The 27,414-nt window shown below is 51.4% G+C and overlaps 2 protein-coding genes across 2 annotated transcripts; both read left to right on the top strand.

Annotated features, from left to right (window-relative positions):
• The first annotated feature begins 359 nt into the window (after positions 1-359).
• On the top strand, positions 360-10,369 carry MS4A15 (membrane spanning 4-domains A15). Its single transcript, XM_007519511.3, has 6 exons — positions 360-605; positions 2,975-3,097; positions 5,368-5,424; positions 6,284-6,376; positions 6,572-6,685; positions 10,217-10,369. The coding sequence occupies exons 1-6, from the start codon at positions 381-383 to the stop codon at positions 10,331-10,333; spliced, it is 729 nt and encodes a 242-aa protein (XP_007519573.2). The 5' UTR covers positions 360-380; the 3' UTR covers positions 10,334-10,369.
• Positions 10,370-19,133: 8,764 nt separating this feature from the next.
• On the top strand, positions 19,134-26,985 carry MS4A10 (membrane spanning 4-domains A10). The gene is made up of 7 exons (XM_060175745.1): positions 19,134-19,201; positions 19,335-19,556; positions 20,855-20,974; positions 23,115-23,171; positions 23,544-23,672; positions 25,005-25,115; positions 26,464-26,985. Exons 2-7 carry the CDS (start codon positions 19,359-19,361, stop codon positions 26,983-26,985), a joined length of 1,137 nt encoding a protein of 378 aa, XP_060031728.1. The 5' UTR covers positions 19,134-19,201; positions 19,335-19,358.
• Positions 26,986-27,414: the final 429 nt, after the last annotated feature.

Consider the following 27,414-nt stretch of genomic DNA (forward strand, 5'->3'; position numbering starts at 1 on the left):
GCACAGCACAGGAGCTTCCCCCAGTGCCATGATCCTCCTCTGTGGTGCCAGGGTTTGAAACCAGCTGGGCTTCACACATATGTGGAGGCCTGTGCCCCACCCCATGAGTGACCTCTCTGGCAAAAAGGCTTTGCATGTGATACACTTGAGATGAAGAGTCTGGCCTCGGGGTAGGTTACAGAGACCAGAAGTGAAGTCTGGACTTGCCCTCCCCAGAGACCCCCTGCCTGGCCCCTGACATCTCTCCAAGTCCACAGTGGAGCTCCCCACCCCAAAGTCAGGCGACCAAAGCCCGGCAGCCACAGCCCTGTGCACTGCACACATGTAACCGTCCTTGCTGTTGACACCCCAGCCTCCGTCCCCCCAGCTCTCCAGGCACCATGTCCGGGGCTCCTGCCAGCAATGGGGTGTTCGTGGTCCTCCCTCCCAGCAGCGCCAGCGGCCTCCGAGCGCCCCCAGCCCTCCTGCCCACCGCCATGTGCCAGCCACCCGGGATCATGCAGTTCCAGGAGCCGCCGCTGGGGGCGCAAGTGTCCCAGGCCTCCCAGCCGCCAGACCTGCGGCCAGTGGGGACTTTCCTGACAGGAGAGCCCAAAGCCTTAGGGGTAAGACCTGACTCTCAGGGGTGGTCTTGTGGGGGGGTTTGTCGGGGGTGGAAAGGTGGGGGGCACCCCAGTACCTGAACCTTCATGCACAGCTAGACTCATGGGCACTCAAGGACATAGCCCCTTCCTCCAGGTGGGGATGAGAGTGACATGCTCAAGGAAATCTTAAAAGGTGGACGGGGCTGCAGCCCCAGGTGCAGGAGGAGGAGGAGGGAGCAGAGAGGTCCAGAGGTGGGTAGAGGGCACAGCACCCACAGGGCTGACTGTCCACAGAAGGTGGCCTCTCAGATCTGGTCCAATCTCACATGACCTTGAGATATTGGTCTCTAAGAGGGAATAAGACATTGGACAGTAGATGGAGAGAAAAGTAGATTTAGGAATTAGAAAGGAGATATAGACATAGTCTAGAGAGAAGTAGAGGAGAGATATGTAGACAGATAGATATAGTAGATTTAGGCAGACATATTGAATAGATGAATAGATTTTATTTATATATATATTTTATTTACTTATTTGACAGAGACAGAGAGAAATTGAGTGGAAAGAGAGAGGGAGAGAGAGAGAGAGAGACACCTGCAGCACTGCTTCACCATTCAGGAAGCATCCCTTCTGCAGGTGGAGACCAGGAGCTTGAAGCCAGGTCCTTGCCCATGGTAACATGTGTGCTCAATCAGCTGTGCCACCACCAGACCCCCAGGACACATATTTTAGGTTGTAAACAACAGATGACAGATTCAATAGAGAGTAGATTTAAATACAGATATTTATAGATTGGATAATAACTAGAGAATAGAGAGCTTACACAATTGATAGATATGTAGGTAATTGATCAGTAATGATAGCTGTTTATATCTATATATCAACTTCAGATGATAGCTCAGGCAACTGATAATAACGATAACTTAGTTGACAATACTAGATATTTATGGAGATCGATGATAGCTTAGACAATTGATAATAATAGGTAAGTAGATGCTTACTTGGTTACTAGATAGTGATAAAATATTTTTTTAATTTAGTTTTATTGGTGAAGTAATAGCTTACAGTAAATACAGGTTTGATACATGTGTACAATTTCTCATCTCTCTGCAAGACACTCTCACCCCCAGCCTAGGTCCTTCTGCACCAAGACCTGAAAGTCCCCCCACCTCCCCACCCCAGAGGCCTTTACTTTGGTGCACGACACCAAACCCAGTCCAAGTTCTACTTTGCGCTTCCCTTTCTCTTCTTATTTCTCAGCTTCTATCCACGAGTGAGATCATCTCCCAGTCACCTTTCTCTTTCTGGCTTATCTCACTTCATGTGATTCCTTCAAGCCCCAAATGACTGCTATTGCTAAAGAGAGAGATGTAGACAGACAGACAGATAGACCTATCTGTATATGTCGACAATCCCTTCCGTGTGGCCCTTGGCTTCCGCTTCTCCCAGGGGAAGATGAAAACAGTTTGAAATGAAAACAGTGGCGGCAGCGATGGTGGCTGTGGTGGTGGCACTGAGCACCCAGTGCACTCACCACCCCCTTCTGTCCTGGTCACATGGGATCAGAGCTTCCACCGGACAGATCAGGAAATCAAGGCTCCTCAGGTCCCAGTCACTGGTCTAAGGCCACACAGCTGGCAATGGGCACCCTGCACCCTGGCCTGACCAGGAAGTTCTACTTACAACTCTCCTGCTTGGAGCTCTGACTGAACATGCTGGGATCTGGGGGTCACACCATGTGCACTGGTCCAAGGAAAAGGCTAGAGAGACTGGGGACAAAGATGGAATCATCACATGCTGGAGTTCTCAAACCTCAGAGGAGCCCCTGAAAACGGATCCTACTCTCACCCCCAGAGGACTTTCTTTTTATTCTAAGAGCACTACTCAGCTCTGGATTATGGAGGTGCTGGGGATTGAACCTAGGACCTCAGAGCCTCAGGCATGGAAGGCTTTTGCACAACCACTCTGCTATCTCCCCAGCCCTGGGTATCTTTCTTTTTTCTTTTTGTAATCTTTATTTATTGCATAGAGACAGCCAGTTGAGCGGGGAGGGGAGATAAGGAGAGAGAAAGAGACACCTGCAGCCCTGCTTCATCACTCGTGAAGCTTTCCCCCTACAGGTGGGGACCGGGGGTTCGAACCCTGGTTCTTGCACATTGTAACATGTGCGCTCAACCAGGTGCGCCACCACTCGGCCCCCCGGGTATCTTTCTTAAGACTGACTTCTTCATGGTTGTTGGAATGATGTCACCTGGTAGGGAGGGGGGAAGCACAAGGAAGGTCCGGAGTGTGGGTTCACTTCCCAGGGGCTGGCAGGTGATCTGCCCGGCGGCCGGCAGGGGGCGGTGTGGCGCTGCCTGCCGCCGCGCTGAGCCCCGCGCTCCCCGCAGACCGTGCAGATCCTCATCGGCCTCATCCACCTGGGCTTCGGAAGCGTGCTGCTCATGGTCCGTCGCGGCCACGTGGGGATGCTCTTCATCGAAGGCGGGGTCCCCTTCTGGGGAGGAGCCTGCGTGAGTGCCGGGACATGGGGAAGCAGAGGAGGGAGGGCTAAATCCAGCCCATAGCCACAAGCCCTGTATTTGTTTATTTATTCATTTATTTGTTGGCTAGAGCCAGTGAGGGAGTAAGAGGAAAAGGGAAATAGAGGAAGAGAGACACCTGCAGCACTGCTTCACTCCTCATGCAGCTTCCCCCTGCAGGTGGAGTCCGCAGGCTTGAACCTGGGTCCTTGCACTTTGTAACATGTGCAGTCAGCCAAGTGAACCAACACCTGGCCCCCACAGCCCCCACCCTTTTTTTTAAGTTTGCACCAGTCCTCTCTTCTATCTAAAAACTTCCAACCTGACGTGGGGAACACACTCAGAAAAAAAAAAAAAATGGGGTGGAAAGGCCAGACAGTAGCAAACATAGTACAAAGCATCCCTGTGCAAGGATCCTGGTTCAAACCCCCAGCTCCCCACCTGCAGGGGGGGTCACTTCACGAGCGGTGAAGCAGGTCTACAGGTGTCTATCTTTCTCTCCCCCTCTCTATCTTCCCCCTCCTCTCTCAATTTCTTTCTGTCCTATACAAAAAAAAGGGGGGGAAATGGGCACAGAAGCAGAAGCAGTAGATTCATAGTACAGACACAGAGAGCCCCAGCAAAAATCCTGGAGGCCAAAAAAAAAAAAAAGGCGGGGGGGGGGTGTGTGTGTGTGGATCCAGCCACCTGCTTCACCTGAATCTTAAACTGCACCTCATAATCAAAGTCTGGTCTGCAGAATCCACCATCTTCACCTTGGGAGCCCCAGCTCCCCTTCTCTCTCGACCCTGAGGGGCCTGACCAGCTCTGGAGGCCCTGAACCCATTGTCCTCTGCCCAGACCCCCCAGCTGGAAGATGGCAGACTCGCAATCTCCCACATTTGGGGAGCCCTCAAGCATTCTCAGCCTCCCTGGAGGGGAGTCAGGCCAGCGGGGCTGAAGCTCCATCTCCTAGGACCAGGGAAGCCCACACACAGCTCACTGGGTCTCCAGACTTTACTTCCCTCTGGTGTAAATCGGATTCCCTCGCCAGTGGCCCGGAGTTTGAGTGCCCGCACCTGGAGGCTGCACCAGTTGGTGACTCTCACCTGCAACTAGTTCTACAAAGGATTTTCATGCCTGAGGTTTTGGCGACCCAGGTTCAACCCCCCCAAGGAAAAGAGAGAGAAGAGAGGAAGAGAGAGGAAGAGATGTGTCCAGGGGGAAAGAAAGAGAGAGAAAAAAGAGAGAGTCAGAAGTTTGTCCAGATAAGCCCTTCTTGAGGTCAGCCTGGGTTCAGTGTGTTGTGTCAGTGCCCAGGGTGTGGGCACCTTGGTGTAGGGTTCATTGAGTATCTTGTTTTTTGTTTTCTTTTTTCTTTTTTAATTATTATTGTCTTTATTTACTGGGTAGAGACAGCCATAAATCATGAGGGAAGGGGGAGATAGAGAGAGGGAGAGAGACAGAGAGATACCTGCAGCCCTGCTTTACCACTTGTGAAGCTTTCCCTTTTCAGGTGGGGACTGGGGACTGGAACGTGTGTCCTTACGCATTGTAATGTGTGCGCTCAACCAGGTGCGCCACCACCCGGCCAGCCCGTTTTGTTTTTTCTTACCAGAGCACTACTCAGCTCTGGCTTATAGTGCTTCTGGGGATTGAACCTGGGATCTCAGAACCTCAGGTATGAGTCTATGCTGTCTTCCTAGGCCAAATCTCATTCCTTCTCTAGAAAAAAAAACTTAATTTTTATTTAATGAGAGAGAGGATCTTCAGCTCTGGCTTATAGTGGTACTAGGAATTGAACTTTTTTTTTTTTTTGCATAAACAGTATGTTGTCTCTACAACCCAAGGTCCATAAAGAACCACTCACAGAGGCCATCCCCCAAACCGCAATGCCCACACCCTCTGCCCCCTGGACGCCCTGTATGCTGTGTCTTCTCACGTGCTTCTCAGCCCAGAGACCCGAGCCCAAGCAGTGATTGCCTTGTCATGCTGCCCCTGCTCCTGTCCCCAGTGGCACTTCTGGGTGGCTTCCTGGCTAAGAGACTGTCTTCTCCCAATAGCATATGAGCCCCAGGTGGCCAGGGGACCCTGTGGTCTTGTCTGACTCTGTGACAGCAGCTTTATATCTGCCAAGTGATCAATTGAAGGTCTCAGGCTGGCTGGCGGAAAAGGTGGCAACAAGGGACTCCCCCGCCCCGTACCCAAGGCCCCAGGAGCTCAGGCAGAGTGTTCCCCACCAGCATCCCCCCCAGAACTCACTGGCCCCTCTCCCCACACAGTTCATCATCTCTGGGTCCCTGTCTGTGGCTGCTGAAAGAACCCACACCAACTGCCTGGTGAGTCACCACTGGGGACCAGGGAGTGGGTTGGACTCCCTCCACTCTGCTTCCCCTCCCCACTAGTTCTCACTCGCCTGAGCACTGAGGACAGAGAAGGGGTGACTGCAGAGACAGTTTGGATGGCAATGAGCTGAACAGACAGCAGGCACAAGGCTGGGGTCTCGGTGTGAGCAGGAGAAAGTCATCAAGAGCTCAGCCAGGGAGTCCTGATCCTGTTTATAGTGTTATTGTTATTATTATTATTATTATTTGGTAGACTAGAGAGAAATTGAGGGGGGAGATAGAAGGGGAGAGAGAGAGACATCTGCAGACTTGCCTCACCACTTCTGAAGCTTCCCCCTTGCAGGTGGGAGCTGGAGGCTTGAACCCATGTCCTTGCACATGGTAACATCTGCTCTCAACTGGGTGCACCACTGCCCAGCCCTGTTTACATTCCATTTTTTAAGATTGATTCCTTTTTTAATATTTATTTATTTATTACTGGGTAGAGACATTATAAAGGGAGGGTGGGGAGGGGTCTGGCAAGATAGCTCACCTGCATGGTGTGTGGCTTTGCCACAACAGGACCCACCTGGCACCTGGAGGAAAAGAGCCCTCGCCTCTCCCTCGAGATGCCCGACATGGGGGGCAAGGAGCCTGGGGTGGGGGTGAGGGGCTGACCCCTGCCCAGCAGCATCCCGGAAGCAGAAGATGCTACAGGGTTCTCCACACCCCCCCCAGAGGAAAGCAAGGGACCCCGGCAAGGGGAGGGCTGGGTGGGGTTTCCCCCTCTTCCTTCCTCCTTCCTCCTCCTCCCTCCTTTCCCTCCTCCTCCCTCCTTCCCCCTCCTCCCCTCCTGCCATGTCCCATCCTGCAGGTGAGGAGCAGCCTGGGGACCAACATCCTCAGCGCCATGGCGGCCTTCGCGGGGACGGCCATTCTGCTCATGGACTTCGGCGTCACTAACTGGGTGTGTGTGTACAGTGGTCCAGGAGGAGCGGTCTGGGGGTGCGGGGGAGAGTCTCAGCGTGAAGAAGGGGGTGCGAGGGGACACAGGTGCCCTGGTGAAGGGAGGTGTCAGACCCAGAGGACCCGGCGACTTACAGCCTCGCCCCCTGGAGTCCTGGGCCCCCCCTGACCATGGCTGCTCCCCCCGGCCCCCCAGGACGTGGGCAGGGGCTACCTGGCCGTCCTCACCATCTTCACCATCCTGGAGTTCTTCATCGCCGTCATCGCCACCCACTTCGGCTGCCAGGCCACCCGCGCCCAGGCCAACGCGGTGAGTCCCCGGCCTGGGTGGGGGTGGGGGTCCTCCGGGTGGGTCCGCTGGCGGGGCTGGGCGCCCCTGACCCTGCGCCCTGGCGGGAAGGCGGGGCTGTGCTGCTCGTGGCCACAAGGGGGCGCCAGCACCGCTGGCCGCCAGGCTCTGAGCATGGTGACCGATGGATGGTAGAGGGGCCTGGGGCGGCCGTGGGGTGCAGACAGGCTTCTGGGGAGTCACAGACCACGAGGCAGGCAGCGGCCTCAGAAAAGGCAGCCTGACTGGGAGTGTGGATCGACCTGCCAACGCCCATGTTCAGCGGGGAAGCAATTACAGAAGCCAGACCTTCCACCTTCTGCATCCCACAGTGACCCTGGGTCCATGCTCCCAGAGGGATAGAGACTGGGAAAGCTATCAGGGGAGGGGGTGGGATACGGAGTTCTGGGGGCGGGAACTGTGTGGAGCTGTACCCCTCTTATCCTATGGTTTTGTCAATATTACCATTTTATAAAATTTTAAAAAAAAATTAGTGGGTCCAAGGCATCAGACAAGTTGTAAAATGAAAGAAAGAAAGAAAGAAAGAAAGAAAGAAAGAAAGAAAGAAAGAAAGAAGAGAAGAGAAAAGAACAGCCTGGGGCTGGGGAGATGGCATGATGGTAATGCCAAAAGCTTTCATGCCTGAGACTCTGAAGTCCCAGGTTCAATACCCAGCACCACCATCAACCAGAGCAGAGCTGTGCTCTACTCTCTCTCCTCCTCTCTCTCTCTCTCTCTCTCTCTCTCTCATTAAATGTATAAATAAATAAATAAATAATTTTTTAAGGTGGGAAAAAAGGTCGGCCTGATCTGGGCTTGGGGAGACTAGATTGAAGACAGAAGGGGGGGTCTTTCTGGCTGAGGCCAGAATCATCTCCTTCATTGGGCTGAGGCCAGAATCATCTCCTTCATTGGGCTGAGCTGCTGCTTGAGGAGTGCTTGGTGCAAAGTGGGGGAAGGGATATAAGACTGAAAATCTGAGCAGAACAGCATGGGAGGCTTGGGGGCTGGGGGTGGAGGGAGAGGAGGACCCCAGGAACCTCCATCTTAAGGGCTTTTCCAATGCAAGGGCATGGTGCCATGGTTGCTGGAGGTTGGGGAGCTCAGTGCTTGTCCTATGGGAGTATTGAATCCAAGCAGATACAGTACAGAGATTTTTTTGTTATTTATTTATTCTGTTTTTATTTTTATTTATTTATTTATTACCAGCGCACTGCTCAGTGCTTATGGTAGTACAAGGGGATTGAACCTGTGACTTTGGAGCCTTGAAGATAAAAGTATTTTTGCATCACTATGATCCTGTCTCCCCTGCCCAGTATAGATTTTTTTTTGAGAGAGAGAGATGTATTTATATTTTCATGAGACATAGAGAGAGATACCCCTTTCATGGCTCACTCCTGGCATGTAATGGTGCGGGGTATGGAATCTGAGACTTCTGGGGTCTGGGGGTGCAGGTCTGTTGTTCTGGCTGCTCCCCAGGTGTGTAAATACTAACACAGCAGTATAATGGGAGATTATTGTGATTCCTTTTTGCAGTTACTAGGGCGCTGTTCTCAGACGATCCACCAGGGGGCGCTAACACGCACCTTCTTGAAGGCCCCAGATTGACCATTTTTCACACTGTTACTGGATCTTTTTTTTTTCTCTTTTCTTTTTTCTTTCTCCACCACTCCCATCCCTATCCCCTCCTCCATAGATAACCACCCACAGTCTTGAAAGTAGGCTGACATTTTGTTCTGCTTTTTTAAACATTTATTTCACATCTGTAAATTCAATTGTCTATATTCTGGATCTGATGAAACCACTCTATAGCTGTCTTTCACCTCCTTGCTCTGAGCATCATCTTCTCCAATTCCATCCACTTCATCACAAAGGACACAATAGCATCGCTGTTTATTGCTGCATAGTACACTGTTGGGTATATGTCCCATGATTTTTTTTTTTATCCAATCATCCATTGAAGGGTATTTTGGTTGTTTCCAGGTTTTTGCTACTATGAATGAAACATCAGGGGTGCATAAGTCCCTTTGAATCAGTGTTATGATATCTTTGGTGTCTGTGCCTAGCAGTGGAATTGCTGGGTCATAGGATATTTTCTTTTAAATTTTTATTTATTTATTAATGAGAAGCATAGGAGGAGAAAGAAAGAGCCAGACATCACTCTGGTACATGTGCTGCTGGGGAGTGAACTCAGGACCTCGTGCTTGACAGTCTGATGCTTTATCCACTGTGCCGCCTCCCGGACCACCATAGGACATTTTCATACTGTTCTCCATAGTGGTTGTACATTCCCACCAGCAGTGTAGTAGAGTTTCTCTCTCCACACCCTCTCCAATACTTACCTTCTCTTGTTTTACTGATGGAGCCCATTCTCACAGGTGTGAGGTGGAATCTCAGTGTTATTTTCCTTTGCATTTCTCCTTTTTAAAAAAATTTTGTATTATCTTTATTTATTGGATAGACCCAGAAATTGAGAGAGAAGGGGGCAATAGAGAAGAGGGGGGGGGACCAGGCAGTGCTGCACCAGATTAAGCACACATAGTACAAACCGCAAGGATACTGGTTTGAGCCCCCGGTTCCCCACCTGCAGGGGGGGTCACTTCACAGTGAAGCAGCTCTGTGGGTGTCTATCTTTCTCTCTCCCTATCTCCCCCTTCTCTCTCAATTTCTCTGAAATTTAGAAAAGAATGGGAAAAAAATGGCCACTAGGAGTAGTGGATTCCTAGTGCAGGCACCAAGCCTCAGTGATAACCCTGGAGGCAAAAAAAAAAAAAAAGAGGGATAGACTGAGAGAGACACTTGCAGCCCTGCTTTACCACTCACAACGCTTCCCCCTTGCAGGTGGGGACCAGTGGCTCAAAGCTGGGTCCTTGTGCATTAGAACATGTGCAGTCAGTCAGGTGTGCCACCACCTGGCCCCTTGATTTGCATTTCTCTGGTGATGAGTGAATTGGAGCATTTCCACATGTCTGTGGGCCATGTGTATCTCTTCTTTAGAGAACCGTCATTCATATCTTTGGCCCGCTTTTTTATAATTTTAGATTATTCTTATTTTACTTTTTTCAATTTTATTATCTTCATTGACTTATTGGATAGAGACAGCCAGAAACAGAGAGGATGGGGGAGATGAAGAGGAAGAGACCAAGAGACACCTGTATCCTTGCTTCACCGCTTGCAAAGCATCCCCCGCCCCTGCGCCCTCGGGGGGGGGGGGGGCCAGGCAGTGACACACCAGGACAAGCACACATAGTGCAAAGCTTTCCCCCACAGGTGCGGACCAGAGGCTCAAACCTGGGTCCTTGCACACGGTAACATGGGCGCTCAGCCAGGTGCGCCACCACCTGGCTCCCTGCCCACTTTTTTACTGGACTGTTCTTTTTCATCTTGCTAAGCTGTAGAAGTTCTCTCTAGATGTTTGAGATGAACTGCTTGTCTGAAGTGCAGTGTGCAGATATCTTCTCCCATTTTCTGGGTTTCCTGTTTCACTGGATTTTCTCTTCTTTTTCTCCACAGCCTGTGATCTTCCTGCCCAACGCCTTCAGCACAGACTTCAGCATCCCGAGCCCCACTGCCTCTCCACCCCCCGCCTATGACAATGTGGCCTATGTGCCTAAGGAGTCCTCAGAGTAGAGGGTCACTCGGGCAGCTGACGCTCAGTCCTTCCCCTCTCAGCTCACAGAGTGTGGCCCCTGAATGAAATGTCCCCTTGTGATTGTTTGTTTGTGTGTTTATTTTCCTCCAAGACCTTGTCAACTTCCCCAAAAAGTCCATGGGTGCTGCCCTGATTTCTCTCTGCTCATTTGGAGAAGCCTGGGCCCCTCTCCCCCTGGAGGGAGACAGAATTGGGGGCTGCCCTGGGCTTCAGACCTGGAGAAAGTTGTCAAGCTCAGAGAGTCCACAAAGTTCCAGAATCGTCAGAAGGGAGAAGAGAGTCCTGCAGGCCCCAGGTCTTCCCACTGGGAAAGGAGAGCCTTGAATCTGGTGGTAGAAAGGGTCCTTCTGGCTCCCCGGGGCTCCCCGAAATCTTGGGTCTAAGCCGAGCCCGGCTGGTCTCTTTCTTGATGAAGATGATCTACCCAACAGCATCCACAAGTACACTGTAACGCACCCCCCCTCGCCAGAGCAAGGCATCCCTGTCCATTGCCATGTGACTGGGCCGGGTCTCGGGAACATAGAGCCCCCTTCCACCTGTGGTTCAGAAGTCCCACCTGGTGGCACCGTGCAGAGAAATTAACAATATGGCTTCTGTTTCCAGTGGGTCTTGCCATTGCCATGTTTTGAACTTCAGAGACTCAACTTCAGAGAGTCTGTGGGTTGTCCTGCATTTGCCAGTAGAGCTGAATGACTGTCTCTCTATGACAGCCCAAGGGGGTGAGGGGCAGAGGATGGGGTGGGGGTGTCCTGGGCACAGGCTTTGTGCCATGGGCTTCCATCCCCATCACAGTGCAAACCAGCTGGCCTGGTGGGGTTACATCAAGGCTGGAGTTCTCATCACACAGCCTCCTGCAATCCTAACTTAGAAAGTGAAGAAAAAAGGGATCAATCAGGAGGTAGCACAGTGAGCTAAGCACACATGGCACAAAGCACATGGATTGGCTTAAGGATGATGGTTCAAGCCCCTGGCTCCCCACCTCCAGGGGGCGTCTCTTCACAGGTGGTGAATCCAGTCTGCAGGTGTCTGTCTTTCTCTCCCCCTCTGTCTCCCCTCCTCTCTCTATTTCTCTCTGTCCTATCCAACAACAACAGCAACGACAACAATAATAATGGCAACAAGGGTAACAACAAGGGCAGCAAAATGGGAGAAATAGCCTCCAGAAGCGGTGGGTTCGTAGTGCAGGCACCAAGCCCCAGCAATAATTCTGGAAGCAAAAAAAAAAAGGAGGAGGAGGAAGAGAAGGAGAAGAAGAAAAAGAAGAAGGAGGAGGAGGAGGAGGAGGAAGCTCACCAATGTGTCCCAAAGTCTTAGCTGTCCAGAACTCTGGGCCACTAGGGAAAGACAGAGACAGCTGGGGGTATGGATCCACCTGCCAACACCCATGCCCAGTGGAGAAACAACTATAGAAGCCAGACCTTCCGGGGAGTCGGGCTGTAGCGCAGCGGGTTAAGCGCAGGTGGCGCAAAGCACAAGGACCGGCGTAAGGATCCTGGTTCGAACCCTGGCTCCCCACCTGCAGGGGAGTCACTTCACCTTGCTGGGCGCAGATGTCACCATGTACAAAGACCCGGGCTTTGAGCCCTAGGTCCCCACCTGCAGGGGGAAACCGTGTTCTGTGAAGCAGGTTTCTCTCACTGTCTTTCTATCTTCCCCTTCCCTCTCTCTTTTGTGTACAGCGTTATCACTGGGGCCTGGTGCCAGCACTATGAATCCACTGCTCCTGGTGGCTGTTTGTTTTTCCATTTTATTGGATAGGACAGAGAGAACTTGAGAGGAGAGGGGGAGGTAGAGAGGAAGAGAGAAAGACAGACTCCTACAGATCTGTTTCACTGCTTATGAAGCAACCCCCCTGTAGGTGGGGAGCTGGGGGCTCAAACCTGGACCCTTATGCAGGTCCTTGTGCTTTGTACTATGTGCACTTAACCTGGTGTGCCACCGCCTGGCCCCTCCTCTCTCAATTTATCTCTGTTTCTGTCCCTTCTCCCAAATTAAAAGGTCACTGAGAGCAGTGGATTTATCATGTAGGCTTTTGAGCCTTAGTGATAGTCCTGGTGGTAGCAGTAGCAGTAATAATAACAACAACAACAATAATAATGGATGTTTTCTTTTTTTTTCTTTATTGGGGAATTAATGTTTTACATTCAACAGTAGACAGTAAATACAATAGTTTGTACATGCATAACATTTCCCAGTCTTCCATATAACAATATGACCCCCACTGGGTCCTCTGTCATTTTTTTGGACCTGTGTTCTCCCCCACCCACCCCAGAGTCTTTTACTTTGGTGCAATATGCCAATTCCAGTTCAGGTTCTACTTGTGTTTTCTCCTCTGATCTTGTTTTTTTTTTTTTAATATTTATTTATTTATTTTCCCTTTTGTTGCCCTTATTGTTTAACATTGTGGTTATTGATGTTGTTGTTGTTGGATAGAACAGAGAGAAATGGAGAGAGGAGGGTAAGATAGAGAGGGGGAAAGAAAGACACCTGCAGACCTGCTTCACCACTTGTGAAGTGACTCCCCTGCAGGCGGGGAGCCGGGGGCTTGAACTGGGATCCTTATGCCGCTCCTTGCGCTTTGTGCCATGTGCACTTAACCCGCTGTGCCACCGCCCAACTCCCCTCTGATCTTGTTTTTCAACTTCTGCGTGAGAGTGAGATCATCACATATTCATCCTTCTGTTTCTGACTTATTTCAGTAATGGCTGTTTTCATTTGGGAAAATTTCAAGTATTCGTGCAAAGGAGAGGGGAGTGGGTTACATACCATCCGTGCTGCAGTGACTGCCAACTCTTGCTTGTCTATTCTCACCCATCCATGAGCACCTCTCACACAAAACAAACCATACCCCAGAGCCCCCAAATCCCTGTCCTCCAGTAGACACCCTAGTTCAGAAGATGGACCAGTTGTGTGCTCAGCCTGGGGGTCCAAAGGTGAAAGAGAGATCCCCACCTGTTCCATCAGTATAGAAAGAAGGGTAACAGGCCCCCAAGATGCCCATGCTCTAACTCCTGGGGCCTGTGCATATGTCCTCTCACATGAATGTAAGAGGATTGTGCAGTTGTGATTAGTTAAGGACCTGGGGAGGGACAATGACCCTGGCTTATCTGGCAGGTCCTTGGCAGGAGGATCTGAGTCAGGGAGAGGTGCTGGGAGAGGCTGTGTTGCTGGGTTTGGAGATGGGTGTGTGGGTGGGAGTGACATCGTGAGACAAGGGAGGAACATCTCCTAGAATCTGAGGAAGGACAGAAGATGGAGAACCCCACACACACACCCGGGGGCCTCCAGCGTAAACTCTGTCCCACCAGTAGTGTGATTTTTTTTTATTGTTGTAGTTATTGTTGTTATTAATGTCATTGTCAGGACAAAGAGAAATGGAGAGAGGAGGGGAAGACAGAGAGGGGGAGAGAAAGATAGACACCTGCAGACCTGCTTCACTACTTGTGAAGCGACTCCCCTGCAGGTGGGGAGCCGGGGGCTCGAACTGGGATTCTTGTGCTAGTCCTTGTGCTTTGTGCCACCTGCGCTTAACCCGCTGTGCTACAGCCCGGCTCCTCCTCTTTTTCTTAAATTTCCACCAGAGTTACTGCTGGGGCTTGGCACTGAAGACCATTTCTTTTCTATTTTATTAGATAGGAAAGAGAGAAGCTGAGAGGGGAGGGTAGAGACGAAGAAAGACACCTGCAGACCTGCTTTACCACTCATGAAGGTCCCCCCTGCAAATGTCTTTTATAATAGATTGTATGGATCCTTTTTTTAAACATCACTGATTTGGTAGGCCAGTGAGAAATTAAGGGGAAAAGAGGTTAGAGAAGGAGAAACAAAAAAAAGACATGCCTGTAACATTGCTTCATCATTTACGAAGCTTCCGTCCTGCAGGTGGGGACTGGGAGCTTGAACCTGGGTCCTTGTGCACAGTTACATGTGAGCTCAACCAGCAGTGCCACCACCCGACTCCTTTACTGATTGATTTGAGACAGAGAAATTGAGAGGGGGAGTGGGAGATAGAGAGGGAGAAAGAAAGACTGCAGACCTGCTTCACTGCTCATGAAGATTCCAACTTTTGAAAGTGGCAATGGAGAACCCTGAACCCCAACTTGAGACGACTCAAAATGTGTGATTGTTTTTGCCTCCAGGGTTATTGCTGGGGCTCAGTGCCTGCACCATGAAGCCACAGCTCCCGAGGCCATCTTCCCCCCCCCCTTTTGTTGCCCTTGTTGTTGTAGCCTTGTTGTGGTTATTATTGTTGTTGTTGATGTTGTTCATTGTTGGATAGGACAGAGAGAAATGGAGAGAGGAGGGTAAGACAGAGAGGGGGAGAGAAAGAGAGACACCTGCAGACCTGCTTCACTGCTTATGAAGTGACTCCCCTGCAGGTGAGGGGCCGGGGACTCAAACTGGGGTCCTTATGCTGGTGCTTGAGCTTTGCACCACATGTACTTAACCCGCTGTGCTACCCCCTGACCCCCAAAATGTGTGATTTTTAAGTCACTAAGTTTACAGCAATTGGTGACAGGTGTCAAAAGAAGAGCCCAGTGGGAGAGATAATCTGTGTGCCTGCAGGGGCTGAGGGGCAGGGAGGTGACACTGTGTAAGAAGCTGTACCAGAGTCCAGCTGTCACCAGAAGGGAACAGCAGCAGCCTGAGACCATGGAAGGCTTCCTGGAGGAAGTGGCGTCTGCACTGAGGTCTGAAAGAGGCTTGGAAGCTGAGTTGGACACCGAGGAGCATGGGAAGCAGGAAGGGAACAGCGCTATAGGCAGAGAATGTCACAGAGATTTTGCCTGGCTGGTGATGCAGGAGCATAGCTGAGTCTCCAGGACTTTGTCACCTTGCAGGAGAACCTGGACTTCAGCCTGTGGCCCCAGGAGCCCCAGGTGGCTTCATGATGAGCAGCAACATTATTGTTTTCTGGACTCCAGGAAGGTTCCCGGGGCTGGAGTCTCACAGGGACATGGGCTGGGCCAGCCTGGAGCTGGCGCATAGCTGGGGACACAGATTGGAAGATAACAACACAGGTCAACGGTGACAGTGGCCCATGGGTGCAGGGAAGGGGGCTGGGGAGGGTGGCCTGAGATGAAAAAGGCAGATTGTGAGAAGGTATTTTTTTTAATTACTTAATTTTATTTGATAGATACGAAAATTGAGAGAGGAAGAAGATAAAGAGAGGGAGAGAGACAGAGAGACATCTGCAGACCTGTTTTGCTGCTCGTGAAGTGTCCCTCCTGCAGGAAGGGGGGCAGGGGCTCCATCACTGGTTCTCACACATCAGGTGGACCACCACCCGGTCCTTGTGCTGGGAAGCTTCCCTAATCTTTACCCCTTTTTGGGAGTTTGGACCAAAATTATTTATGGAGTGCAGAAGATGGAAGGTCTGGCTTCTTCTTTTTTTTTTTATAAAGTCTTTTTTTTTATTTTTTATTTATTTTATTTATTTATTCCCTTTTGTTGCCCTTGTTGTTGTTTTATTGTTGTAGTTATTATTGTTGTTGTCGTCGTTGTTGGATAGGACAGAGAGAAATGGAGAGAGGAAGGGAAGACAGAGAGGAGGAGAGAAAGATAGACACCTGCAGACCTGCCACTGCCCAGCCCTGAAAATGGTCTTTTAAAAGCTCCAACCTCTGACTCAACAGACTACAGTGATCTTCACACACACACACACACACACACACACACACACACACACACACACGGAAAACAGGTTAAATTCCCAGAGAAGAAGAGTGTAACCAGGAGAGTGGAAACTAAGATTTCCACCTGCCTGGGTTTGTAGGTGGAGGGGGTCAGGGATACCTGGGCTGCTCACATGCACCTGGGGCAGAAAGTAGGAGGCGGGGACCAAGAGGAGAAAGATCCAAAGTCTAATGTCTTTCCGGGAATGTTGTGATCTTCCAGGGTGTCTCTATGGGACTAGGGCTCAGCAGCAGACAGGGTAGCCGCTGAAAGATCATTGTGGAGAAGGACAGAAAGGACAGAACATCAGAGCCAGGTGAGTGTTCCCCAGGCCAAAAGCAAGAGAGGGAGTGTCTTCAGCGGTGTGATCTAGAAGCAGAGCCTGAGGCAAAGATTTGGTGCCATTCTTCTAAATAGTTGATTGGTTTTATTTCAATGAGGGAGGGAGAGAGGGAGACCAGAGCACTACTCAGCTCTGGCTTTTGTTGGTGCAGGGGACTGAGCCTGAGATTTTGGAGTCTCAGGCTTGAAGGTCTTTTTACATAACTATTATGCTGTCTCTCCCACCCAATACCATTATTCATTATTATTATTATTGATTTACTAATGATCAACAAGACCGTAAGATAAGAGGAGTACAACTACACACAATCCCCACCACCAGAGTTCTGTATCCCATCCCCTCCACTGGAAGATTTCCTGTTGTTGTTTTTTTAATATTTATTTATTCCCTTTTGTTGCCCTTGTTGTTTTCTTGTTGTTGCTATTATTGTTGTCATTGTTGTTGTTGCTATTATTGTTGTCATTGGACAGGACAGATAGAAATGGAGAGAGGAGGGAAAGACAGAGGGGGAGAAAAAGACAGACACCTGCAGACCTGCTTCACCACTTGTGAAGCGACTCCCCTGCAGGTGGGGAGCCGGGGGCTCAAACCAAGATCCTTACGCTTGAGCTTTGCACCACATGCGCTTAACCTGCTGCGCCACCACCTGACTCCCTTTCCTGTTCTTCTAAAGGAAGTGTAATGAGGGAAATAGAGGGTAAGGGGAGCAGAGATAGGTGGAAGAACAGGTGTCCGAGCTTCCAGCCAGCTGAGCCAGGTCCCAACGGAGGGTCAGGTTGACACGGAGCAGTTGGAGACAGTGGGTGGGGATGGGGTTATGCTTGTCTTCAGCACCCCATGCCAGCCAATCATTAGCTTCCAACAATTCCAGCAGATGGACATGGCACCCCACCCCTGGATCTGGCAAAGTAAGGGAACCAACATCTTCCCCAGGGAAGAATTCTCACTCCCTCTCTCTTCTCTCAACTTATATTTAAAAAAAAAAAATGGTCACCAGGAATGGTGGAGTCATGTGATGACCACACCCCAGCAATAATCCTGGTGGCAAAAAAGATAATATTATTAACAACAATAATAATAAACAGTGACTTCCTGCCTTAACTCACAGGAAGTCAGCAGAAGCACCCTTTGCCCCAGTGCCCCAAGCCCCAACCTTCAAGGCACAGTCACAACATGGTGGTGGCACCGTTACCTGGTTCCCACCTGCCTCTCCATTCAGCTCTCTGGGCCCGAGATGTGGATTGTAAGCAAAGTCCCCACACCTGCACAGGCTTCTGGCACTACTGGTTCTCCAAATGCACTCTGGGTAGTTTAGTGTGTTCTGGTGGTGGTGGTGGTGTGTGTGTGTGTGTGTGTCTGTGTGTGTGTGTGTGTGTGTGTGTGTGTGTGTGTGTGTGTGTGTGTGTGTTGGGGTGTTTGCTAGGTCATTTCATGTCTTTCTTTCTTTTCACTTTTATTTTATTTAAGATAGAGACAGAAAGGAAGAGAGAGAGAGAGAGAGGACAGCATCAGGGGCTGGGTGGTCATGCACCTGGTTGAGTGTACACATTACAGTGTGCAGGGACCCTGTTCAAGCCCCTGGCCCCCACCTGCAGGGGGGAAGCTTCCCAAATGGTGAAGCAGGACTGAAGGTCTCTCTCTCTTTTTGTTTTCTTTCTTTCTCTTTTATTTATTTATTTTCCTTTTTGCTGCCCTTGTTGTTTTTCATTGTTGTTGCGATTGTTGTTGTTGTTATTGATGTCATCGTTGTTGGATAAGACAGAGAGAAATGAGGGAGTCGAGCGGTGGCGTAATGGGTTAAGCGCACGTGGCGCAAAGCGCAGGGACCGGCGTGAGGATCCCGGTTCGAGCCCCCGGCTCCCCACCTGCAGGGGAGTCGCTTCACGGGCAGTGAAGCAGGTCTGCAGGTGTCTATCTTTCTCTCCCCTCTCTCTCTGTCTTCCCCTCCTCTCTCCATTTCTCTCTGTCCTATCCAACAGCAAATCAACGTCAACAATGGCAATAATAACCGCAACGAGGCTGCAACAACTAGGGCAACAAAAAGGGGGGAAAATGGCCTCCAGGAGCGGTGGATTCATGGTGCAGGCACCGAGCCCAGCAATAACCCTGGAGGAAAAAAAAAAGACAGAGAGAAATGGAGAGAGGAGGGAAGACAGAGGGGGGAAAGACAGACAGCTGCAGACCTGCTTCACTGCCTGTGAAGCGACTCCCCTGCAGGTGGGGAACTGGGGGCTTGAACTGGGATCCTTATGCCAGTCCTTGCACTTTATGCCGGACTCCCTTTTTTTTTTTTCTGCTACCAGGGTTATGGCTAGGCTTGGTGCCTGCACTACAAATCCACTGCTCCTATGGCCATTTTTTTTTGACAGAGAGAAATTGAGAGAGAAGGGGGAGGTAGAGAGGGGGGAGAGAAAGATAGACACCTGCAGACCTGCTTCACCACTTGTAAAGTGACTCCCCTGCAGGTGGGGAGCTGGGAGCTCGAACCAGGATCTTTGCACGGATCTTTGCACTTTGTACTATGTGCGCCTAACCCGGGGCACCACCACCCAACCCACACTCTCTTACTCTCTCTCTCTCTCTCTCCCCAGTCCTTTCCATTCCTCTCCACTTCTGCTGTCTCTATCCAATAAGTAAATAAAGATAATAAAAATTTTTAAAGAAAGGAAGGAAGGAAGGGAGAAAAATAGAAACCACAGCACCAAAGCTTTCTCAGTGTGGTGGATGCTGGGCTCAGACCGGATCCTTTTCTCATTCCAGAAGAACTTGTGTCCCTGCATCCCTGGGGCCCGGAGCAGCAGGTCCCCCATCTCCCCCTTCGCAAAGCGAGGTAGGTTATTCCAGGTCAGACTAAGTTCAGGGGTCACAGGGCAGGTCACTGTTCTGGAAAGCCTGAGGACAGAGGTGACAGGTGCCACATCTCTCCCAGACCCCAGAAGCAACGTGGGTCTGTCCTCCACCAGCAGCCCCGGTCCTGGGCCTGAGTCATGGCAGCGGAAGCAAGCACAGAAGAAGCAGCTGTCTCCAAAGCCAGAGACGAGGAGATCCCCCCACAGCTGGCCTTCAACCCTGCCTGCCCTAGCCAGCCGAGTGGCCCCTCAAGGGTGACCCAGCCCAACTTCCTGACTCCAAAATGCTACCAGAAGAATTCCCTATTGAGGAGTGACCTTCTTCTAGAGCTGGGCGTGAGTGTCTAGGTTCTGGGAGCCTGGGCGGGGCTGGAGGTGAGGGAGACCTGGGTGGGGATGGAGGTGCTAAGATCCAGGAGCACAGAGCAGAGGAACAGCCTCCAGCTCCACTGCATAGCCCTCATGGCAGCAGGGAAGCTACACTAAGAGGCACTTTTCCTAGACACTTTGGAGGCAGGGAGGAGTGTGCTTTCTTCAAAGGAGAGGCTGTCTATACCCACCATTGGCACTGGCTCAAAGGAATCCTTAGAAGCTTTCTTTGTGTTAGCTCCCCACCCCCCAGCCCAGGAGGCATCAGCATGGCCCCAGATAGACAGACAAAAAAAGAAAGAAAGAAAGAAAGAAAGAAAGAAAGAAACCCAATCAATCTCAGCCTCATAATGACCTGATCAATTTCAGTCCTTCAGCAATGATTTAGTCAGTTTCAATCCAATAATGGCATGATCAATTTCATTCCCCAGTAATGACCTGATCAATTTCATTCCCCAATAATGACCTGATCAATTTCATTCCCCAATAATGACCTGATCAATTTCAGTCCCCAATAATGACCTGGTCAATTTCAGCCCCCAATAATGACCTGATCAATTCCAGGTCCAATAATGACCTGGTCAATTCTAGGCCCAATAATGACCTGATCAATTTCAGTCCCCAATAATGACCTGATCAATTTCATCCCCCTATAATGACCTGATCAATTTCAGTCCCCAATAAATGGCCTGATCAATTTCATTCCCCAATAATGACCTGATCAATTTCACTCCCCAATAATGACCTGATCAATTTCATTCCCCAATAAGGACCTGATAATTTAAGTCCCCAATAATGACCTGATCAATTTAAGTCCCCAATAATGACCTGATCAATTTCATCCCCCAATAATGACCTGATCAGTTTCATTCCCCAATAATGACCTGGTCAATTTCAGTCCCCAATAATGACTTGATCAATTTCATTTCCCAATAATGACCTGATCAATTTCATTCCCCTATAGTGACCTGATCAATTTCATTTCCCAATAATGACCTGATCAATTTCATTCCCCAATAATGACCTGATCAATTTCAGTCCCCAATAATGACCTGATCAATTTCATTCCCCAATAATGACCTGGTCAATTTCAGTCCCCAATAAATGACTTGATCGATTTCAGTCCCCAATAATGGCCTAATTAGTTTCAGCCCCATGATTTCATCAATTTCAGTCCAACAGTGACCTGACCATCTTCAGCTCCTTGGTCCAGGGCACTTCCCCTCCCCTGACTGTGTGTCTCCCACCACCATGACGGCCCCCAGGCCTATCACGTGATCCTTGCCCTGCTGCACTTGGCCCTGGGGAGCTACCTGCTCTGGAACGTCCAGAACCTCCACCTGGTGGTGCTGAAGACTTGGTATCCATTCTGGGGGGCCGCCTCTGTGAGTAGGGGGGTCCAAACACAGACTGGGCATGGGAGCCAGAGGGCAAAAGGCCTTGGCACTTGGGACGGGCTGCAGGCTAGGGGCAGGGTTGGGGGACTGACAGGGACAGGAGGATGTGGTAGTGTCGGCTGACCCCTGCTCACCCCAGCTCGACCCACCCAGAAGAAAAGAGACTGAGCAAGAGCAGGGTACCCCTCTTCCTTGACTTCTGGATCCCTCCTCACCCATCAGGGCTGCTTGGGGAGGGGGCCACCCAGGTGTTCAGTCAACAGCCATAAGCCAGGATAGATAAGAGGGGCCTGAATGGCTTGGTGGGGGTCCCCAGGAATGTCCTACTTATACATTGAGTTCCGGTTCAGGTCCCCACTCCTGCAGGTGCCCCAGATCACTTCAGTCCTCTGTCCCCTCTGCCCCAGCTCCAAACTCCAAACTTTCTGTTCACAGTGATAAGAAGCCTCTCTCTCTTTCTCTCTCTCCCTCTCTGTCTCTCTCTCTCTCACACACACACACACACGAGAGAGAGAGAGAGAGAGCTCCTGTTCATCCCTGTGCTTGGTAGCCAACTATTTGAAAGAATGACTGCAGGGGGCCAGGCAGTGGTGCACACACTCAAGGACCAGGGTTCCACCCCCACCCCACTCCCCACCTACAGAGAGGATGCTTCACAAGCGGTAAAGCAGCTCTGCAAGTATCTGTCTTTCTCTCTCCCTCTCTGTCTCCCCTTCCCCTCTCAATTTCTCTCTTTCTTATGCAATAAAATAGGTATAGAAAAAGAAAAAAAAAGAAAAAAGAAAAATGGCTGCCAGGAGAGGTGGATTCATAATGCTACCACTGAGCCCAGCGATAACCCAGGAGACAAAAAAATGAAAGGAAACAACCCCCAATACATAAATACATACATACATAAAACAGGAAGAGTGACAGAGATACACAGTGGAGACCTTGAGCCCAAGAGCAAACACCGTCCAAGGAGCAGGGTTCAAGAAAGGATGAGGGAGGACGTGTGGAGGGGAGGCAGACTGGGGGTGCAGGGAGGAGGGCTAGTTCCAGGGCAAGGTTTGGGGAGGGTGCTTTTCTTCCAAGTTGACAGTACAGGAGGACGTGAGCCTTCCCCTTAGTGCTTGTCTCTATCTGACTATTCTTAGTGTGTTTATTTATTTATTAGGGTAGAAACAGAAATCAAGAGGGAAGTGGGGAGACAGAGAGGGAGAGAGACAGAGATTCACGTGCAAACCTACTTTACCACTTGTGGGCTAAGTGATGGTACACCCAGTTAAGTGCACCTAGTACAAAGCACAAGGACCTGCACAAGGATCTGGGTTCAAGCCCTCAGCTCCCCACCTGTAGCAAGAACATTTCACAGGCAGTGAAGCAGCTCTGCCGTTGTCTGTCTGTCTCTCTCCTTCTCTATCTCCCCCTCCTCTCTCAATTTCCCTCTGTCCTATACAATAAAATAAGGACGGGGAATGGCCACAATGAACAGTGGATTCGTAGTGCTGGCACTTCTTCTTCTTCTAGCGTTTGCCCTTCTTCCAAAGCCAGTTAATGGCTTTGAAAGTGACTGGGATCCATGTGGATTCAGTCGGCTAGGAAGGATCGTCAGTTTCCCCAATGAATGGGGACTCACAGGATGCACCACGGGAAGGTCGATCTAATGCATCCCAGTGCTGGCACTAAGCCCCAGAAATAATTCTGGAGGCGAAAAAATTAAAAAAGTGAAGTTTCCTCCCAGCAGATAGAGGCTGAGGGCTGGAACCCTGGTCCTCGTGCATTGTAACATGTGCACTGAACCAGGTGCACCACCACCTGGCCCGTTTTTTATTTTTATTTTTTATTTCTTTCTGGGGGATTAATGGTTTACAGTCAAGAGTAAAATACAATAATTTGTACATGCATAACATTTCCCAGTTTTCCACATAATAGTTCAACCCTCACTAGGTCCTCCTCCAAATCATGTTCCAGGACCTGAACCCTCCACGCCCACCCCCATTTTACTTATTTATTTTCCAGAGCACTGCTCAGCTCTGGTTTATGGTGGTGCAGGGGATTAAACCTGGGACTTTGAAGCCTAGAGTATGAGAGTCTCTTTACATAACCATTATGCTATCTCGCCTACCTGTCTCCATATGACCTGCAGTTCCTCCTCTCGGGCATGCTGGTGATTTCTGTACAAAGACTCTCGAAAAAATTTGTGGTAAGTCACACCGCGGTCACTCCTGCCACTTCTGGGGACATCTGTGAGCTGCAGACAAGTCTGCGGGGATGTTAGGAGTCAGAGTGAGAATTCTGGGCATGTCCTTGATCTCCTACCCCTGGACACCCCTTCACCCCCCTCTTTCTCTCCATCACTCCTCTTTCCACCTTGGCCCTGGCCACTATGTCCGGCCCACAGATGTCTGTCACACAGCGTCTGTGTGATTGTCCTCAGTGCTGGTGTGACAGGTTAACTGTGTTCCCTGAGCCAGGTAGATATCCCCTGACATCTCAGAACCTGCACCTGGGCAGAGCCCTGACCAAGGGTTTCTAACCTTTGGACCACAGCTGCGCCCTCTGCTTCTGCTCTCAGATCTCATGTGGCATTGCCAATGCCGTCAGCTTCCTCTGCGCCCTGGCCGGCCTCACGGTCATTGTCAAGGACCTCTTCCTGGAGAGCCCGTTTCAGTCCCCGATCTGGAGAACGTACCCCAACAGCACTGTGAGTACCAAGACAACCCCCCCCATCCAAAGTTACCAGGGCCTGACCTACCTCACTTTTGCAGATGGGGAAACTGAGGCCCGGAGAAGGAGATGGGCCAGTTTGAGACTGAGCAGCCAGCTGGCAGCAAATTCAGGACCACAGTCTAGAAGGACTGTCAGTGAGCACCCTAGGGGTCAGGGGACCCCCAGAGCCCTCCAGAGTCTCCCATTTTCCCCTGTGAGCCTCAGAGCAGCTTGGGAGAGCTAGTTGTGTCCACTCTGTCACTCCCATTTCCTGCAAGTACAGACCTGGGACCAGAGAAGCTGGCATAGCAGGTCGGGGTGCAGGAAAGAAGCACCCCAAGTCTGAGGCTCTTCAGAACATACCAGAAAGATGGCTGTGGACGCCAAGGGGCCTGACTACAGTGGGTCTCTGGTCTATGTCCCCTTCTGCCATGCACACAGCCTATGTGCACACAGGCATGCACATGTGTGAATCCTCATATGTGTGTGCACAGCACTGTCTATGTATGCACATGATTACACATGTGTGTTCACACGTGCACTTCCTGGGAGCTGTCCTGCCTACACAGAGGATCTCTCTCCCTGTCCTCCTCCAAGAGATGCTTCTCTTGAGCCTCAGTTTCTCCCTTTGCCAAGTAGAATAAGATGACACTTAAGGGAGTCAACAGTGACTCATGAGAGTCTCCCACCCACCGAGAGCCCCAGGGCACCAGACACTGGGTGCAGAAAGGAGTCCAAGAGGGACCCAGCTCCTTAGCCCCTGGCCAGGCTCCATCACCTCCACCCCTGCACAGGTCCCATCACCTCCTCCCCTGCCCGGTCTCCCTCCTCCCTCACCTCTTCAAAGCCCTGCCCTGGCTCCATCACCTCCACCCCTGCACAGGTCCCATCACCTCCTCCCCTGCCCGGTCTCCCTCCTCCCTCACCTCTTCAAAGCCCTGCCCTGGCTCCATCACCTCCACCCCTGCACAGGTCCCATCACCTCCTCCCCTGCCCGGTCTCCCTCCTCCCTCACCTCTTCAAAGCCCTGCCCTGGCTCCATCACCTCCACCCCTGCACAGGTCCCATCACCTCCTCCCCTGCCCGGTCTCCCTCCTCCCTCACCTCTTCAAAGCCCTGCCCTGGCTCCATCACCTCCACCCCTGCACAGGTCCCATCACCTCCTCCCCTGCCCGGTCTCCCTCCTCCCTCACCTCTTCAAAGCCCCGCCCTGGCTCCTTCACCTCCTCCCCTGCACCAGTCACTGAGTGCAGAACCGAGTCCAAGAGGGACCCAGCCCCTCAGCCCCCACCTGCCCGCACCCCCCTGCCTGTGCCCCCACCCCCAGGTCCACATCCAGCGGCTGGAGCTGGCCCTGCTCTGCTTCACCTTCCTGGAGCTTGTCCTGCCCACCTCCCTGGCTGCCATCACCCACGTGGAGCACTATCAGTCTGTCAAGGTGAGTGGGGCCCCTGCAGCCCAGGGCTCAGCCGAGGGGGGCTCCAGGCTGCACAGGCTCTGACAGAGACGGCACAGCAGTGGAGACAAGGCCCCCAGGGAGAGACTGCTGGTCAGACATGAAGAGCTAGAGGTCGCTGGCACTCAGGGCTCAAGCTGCTAGCCCGTCTTTCTCAGGCCCCACCCCAGAGCTGTTCTGTTCACAGAGGGGGATGTGTCACGCTCCTGCCTGCCACCCTCAGCCTCATGGACTCTGCAGAGCACAGGTTACACTTTCCATTCTGAAGAGAAGGAAAGGCAGGTGAAGGAAACAGCACAGTGGCTCTGCAAGACCTTCGTGCCTGAGGCTCCAAAGTCCCAGGTTCAATCCTCAGCACCACCATAAGCCAGAGCTGACCAGTGCTCTAGTGAAAACATAATAACACTAACAATTAGAGCAGGGTAGATAGCATAATGATTATGCAAAGAGACTTTCATGCTTGAGGCTCCGAAGTCCCAAGTTCAGCCCTCCACACCAGCATAAGCCAGAGCTGATTAAAAAAATAATAGTAATAGGGTCTGGGTGGCAGTGCACCAGGCTGAGCAAACACATTACAGTGCTCAAAGGCCCAGTGTTCGAGCCCCCAGCCCCCAACTAAAGGAGGGAACTTCATGAGTGGTGAAGCAGTGCTGCAGGTGTCTCTCTGTCTCCCTCTCTGTCTCCTCTTCTCAATCAATGTCCCTCTGTCCTATCAAATTAAAAATAAGAAATAAACTTTAATATTTTTTTAAAAATCAACAACTGAATAATGCAGCCTGAGGTCTCAAGTTTCAGTGCCAGCATTGTGCATGCCAGACTGATATTCAGTGTTTCCTCTGTCTCTCTGTCTGTCTGTCTGTCTGCCTGTCTGTCTCTCCCTCTCTCTCTTTAAACTAAAACAAAGAGAAGGGATGAGGCTCAGAAGGGTCACATGGCTTCTCAGTCTCATGACCAGTAAGTGACTGAGTTAGGGGACCCCAGGGACAGTGACCCTGGACCACCCTGCAGCCCTGGGTCAGTGCCACCCTGTCACCCACCAGGGACAGAGCCTGGGCAGCAGTCACTGAGGGTGCTTGGCGCTGGACTAGCCCCTGGAGAGGGTTCCGCTGGGAAGGACCCATCGGGGAAGCCATGGCCAGTGTCTTGCCATGGCCACCTGCTAGCTGACCCTCCCAAAGGAGGGAGCAGAGCAGGGCCCACACTGCTGCCTCCTGAGCCACTCGGCCTCGTCGGCCTCAGTTTCCCTTTTGGTGTGGGAGACTGACGGTGTACCCATCAGTGGGGTCCTTGGGCTATGAGTCGAGGACAGATGGTGTCTTTTCTCTTACAGGGGGACAACTTGTCCCTTGTCCCTGACATGCCACTGGAGCCCAGGGAGATGCTCATGAGCCCACCACCATCCTATGAGGAGGCGACAGCCCCCAACTCTGTGGAGGTGACAGCCCCCAACTCTGTGGAAGCGACAGCCCCCAACTCTGTGGAAGCGACAGCCCCCAACTCTGTGGAGGCGACAGCCCCCAACTCTGTGGAGGCGACAGCCCCCAACTCTGTGGAAGCAACAGCCCCCAACTCTGTGGAGGCGACAGCCCCCAACTCTGTGGAAGCGACAGCCCCCAACTCTGTGGAGGTGACAGCCCCCAACTCTGTGGAAGCGACAGCCCCCAACTCTGTGGAGGTGACAGCCCCCAACTCTGTGGAAGCGACAGCCCCCAACTCTGTGGAGGTGACAGCCCCCAACTATGTGGAAGCGACAGCCCCCAACTCTGTGGAAGCAACAGCCCCCAACTCTGTGGAAGCGACAGCCCCCAGCTCTGAGGAAGATGCCACTCAGGATGAGAAGAAGCCAAGGTGAAGCACCTCACCCCCCACACACACACACACACACACTTCAGAATTCACCTCAGACCACTATCCCCCCCAGAACAGATGGGGACCCATTCGTTCCCCAGGGAAGTGGTTCTCAGAAATGGGCAGAAGGTGCTAAAACTGTCTGCCCTGGTAGCTAAGATGGGGGACCCTCCAACCCCCTCAGGCACAAGGGGGAACCTCCAAACTCACCTTCTAACCATAATCCCCTTCTGGCTTCTCTGGTCTGTGGGACAAACTGGACATCCCCCCACCTCCACCTCCAAAAGAAAACACCTTGGCGACCCAGGGAGCTTCAAGAGAAGCCTTAGAGCTGCATCCCTCCACCTTCTCACTCCTCCACCCACTCCACCCCTCAGCACCCTGTTCCCAAAGCAGGTCATAGTGGGTGACAGCATTCATTCATTCATTCATT

This window comes from Erinaceus europaeus, chromosome 17, assembly GCF_950295315.1.
Source record: "Erinaceus europaeus chromosome 17, mEriEur2.1, whole genome shotgun sequence".
NCBI lineage: Eukaryota > Metazoa > Chordata > Mammalia > Eulipotyphla > Erinaceidae > Erinaceus > Erinaceus europaeus.

Coding starts and splice junctions, on each gene's coding strand:
- MS4A10 (XM_060175745.1), top strand. CDS start 19,359: ATGGCAGCGGAAGCAAGCACAGAAGAAGCAGCTGTCTCCAAAGCCAGA. Junction 23,172..23,543: donor GACTCTCGAAAAAATTTGTG/GTAAGTCACACC, acceptor TTCTGCTCTCAG/ATCTCATGTGGCATTGCCAA. Junction 23,673..25,004: donor GAACGTACCCCAACAGCACT/GTGAGTACCAAG, acceptor CCCCACCCCCAG/GTCCACATCCAGCGGCTGGA.
- MS4A15 (XM_007519511.3), top strand. CDS start 381: ATGTCCGGGGCTCCTGCCAGCAATGGGGTGTTCGTGGTCCTCCCTCCC. Junction 6,377..6,571: donor ACTTCGGCGTCACTAACTGG/GTGTGTGTGTAC, acceptor CCGGCCCCCCAG/GACGTGGGCAGGGGCTACCT. Junction 6,686..10,216: donor CCCGCGCCCAGGCCAACGCG/GTGAGTCCCCGG, acceptor TTTTCTCCACAG/CCTGTGATCTTCCTGCCCAA.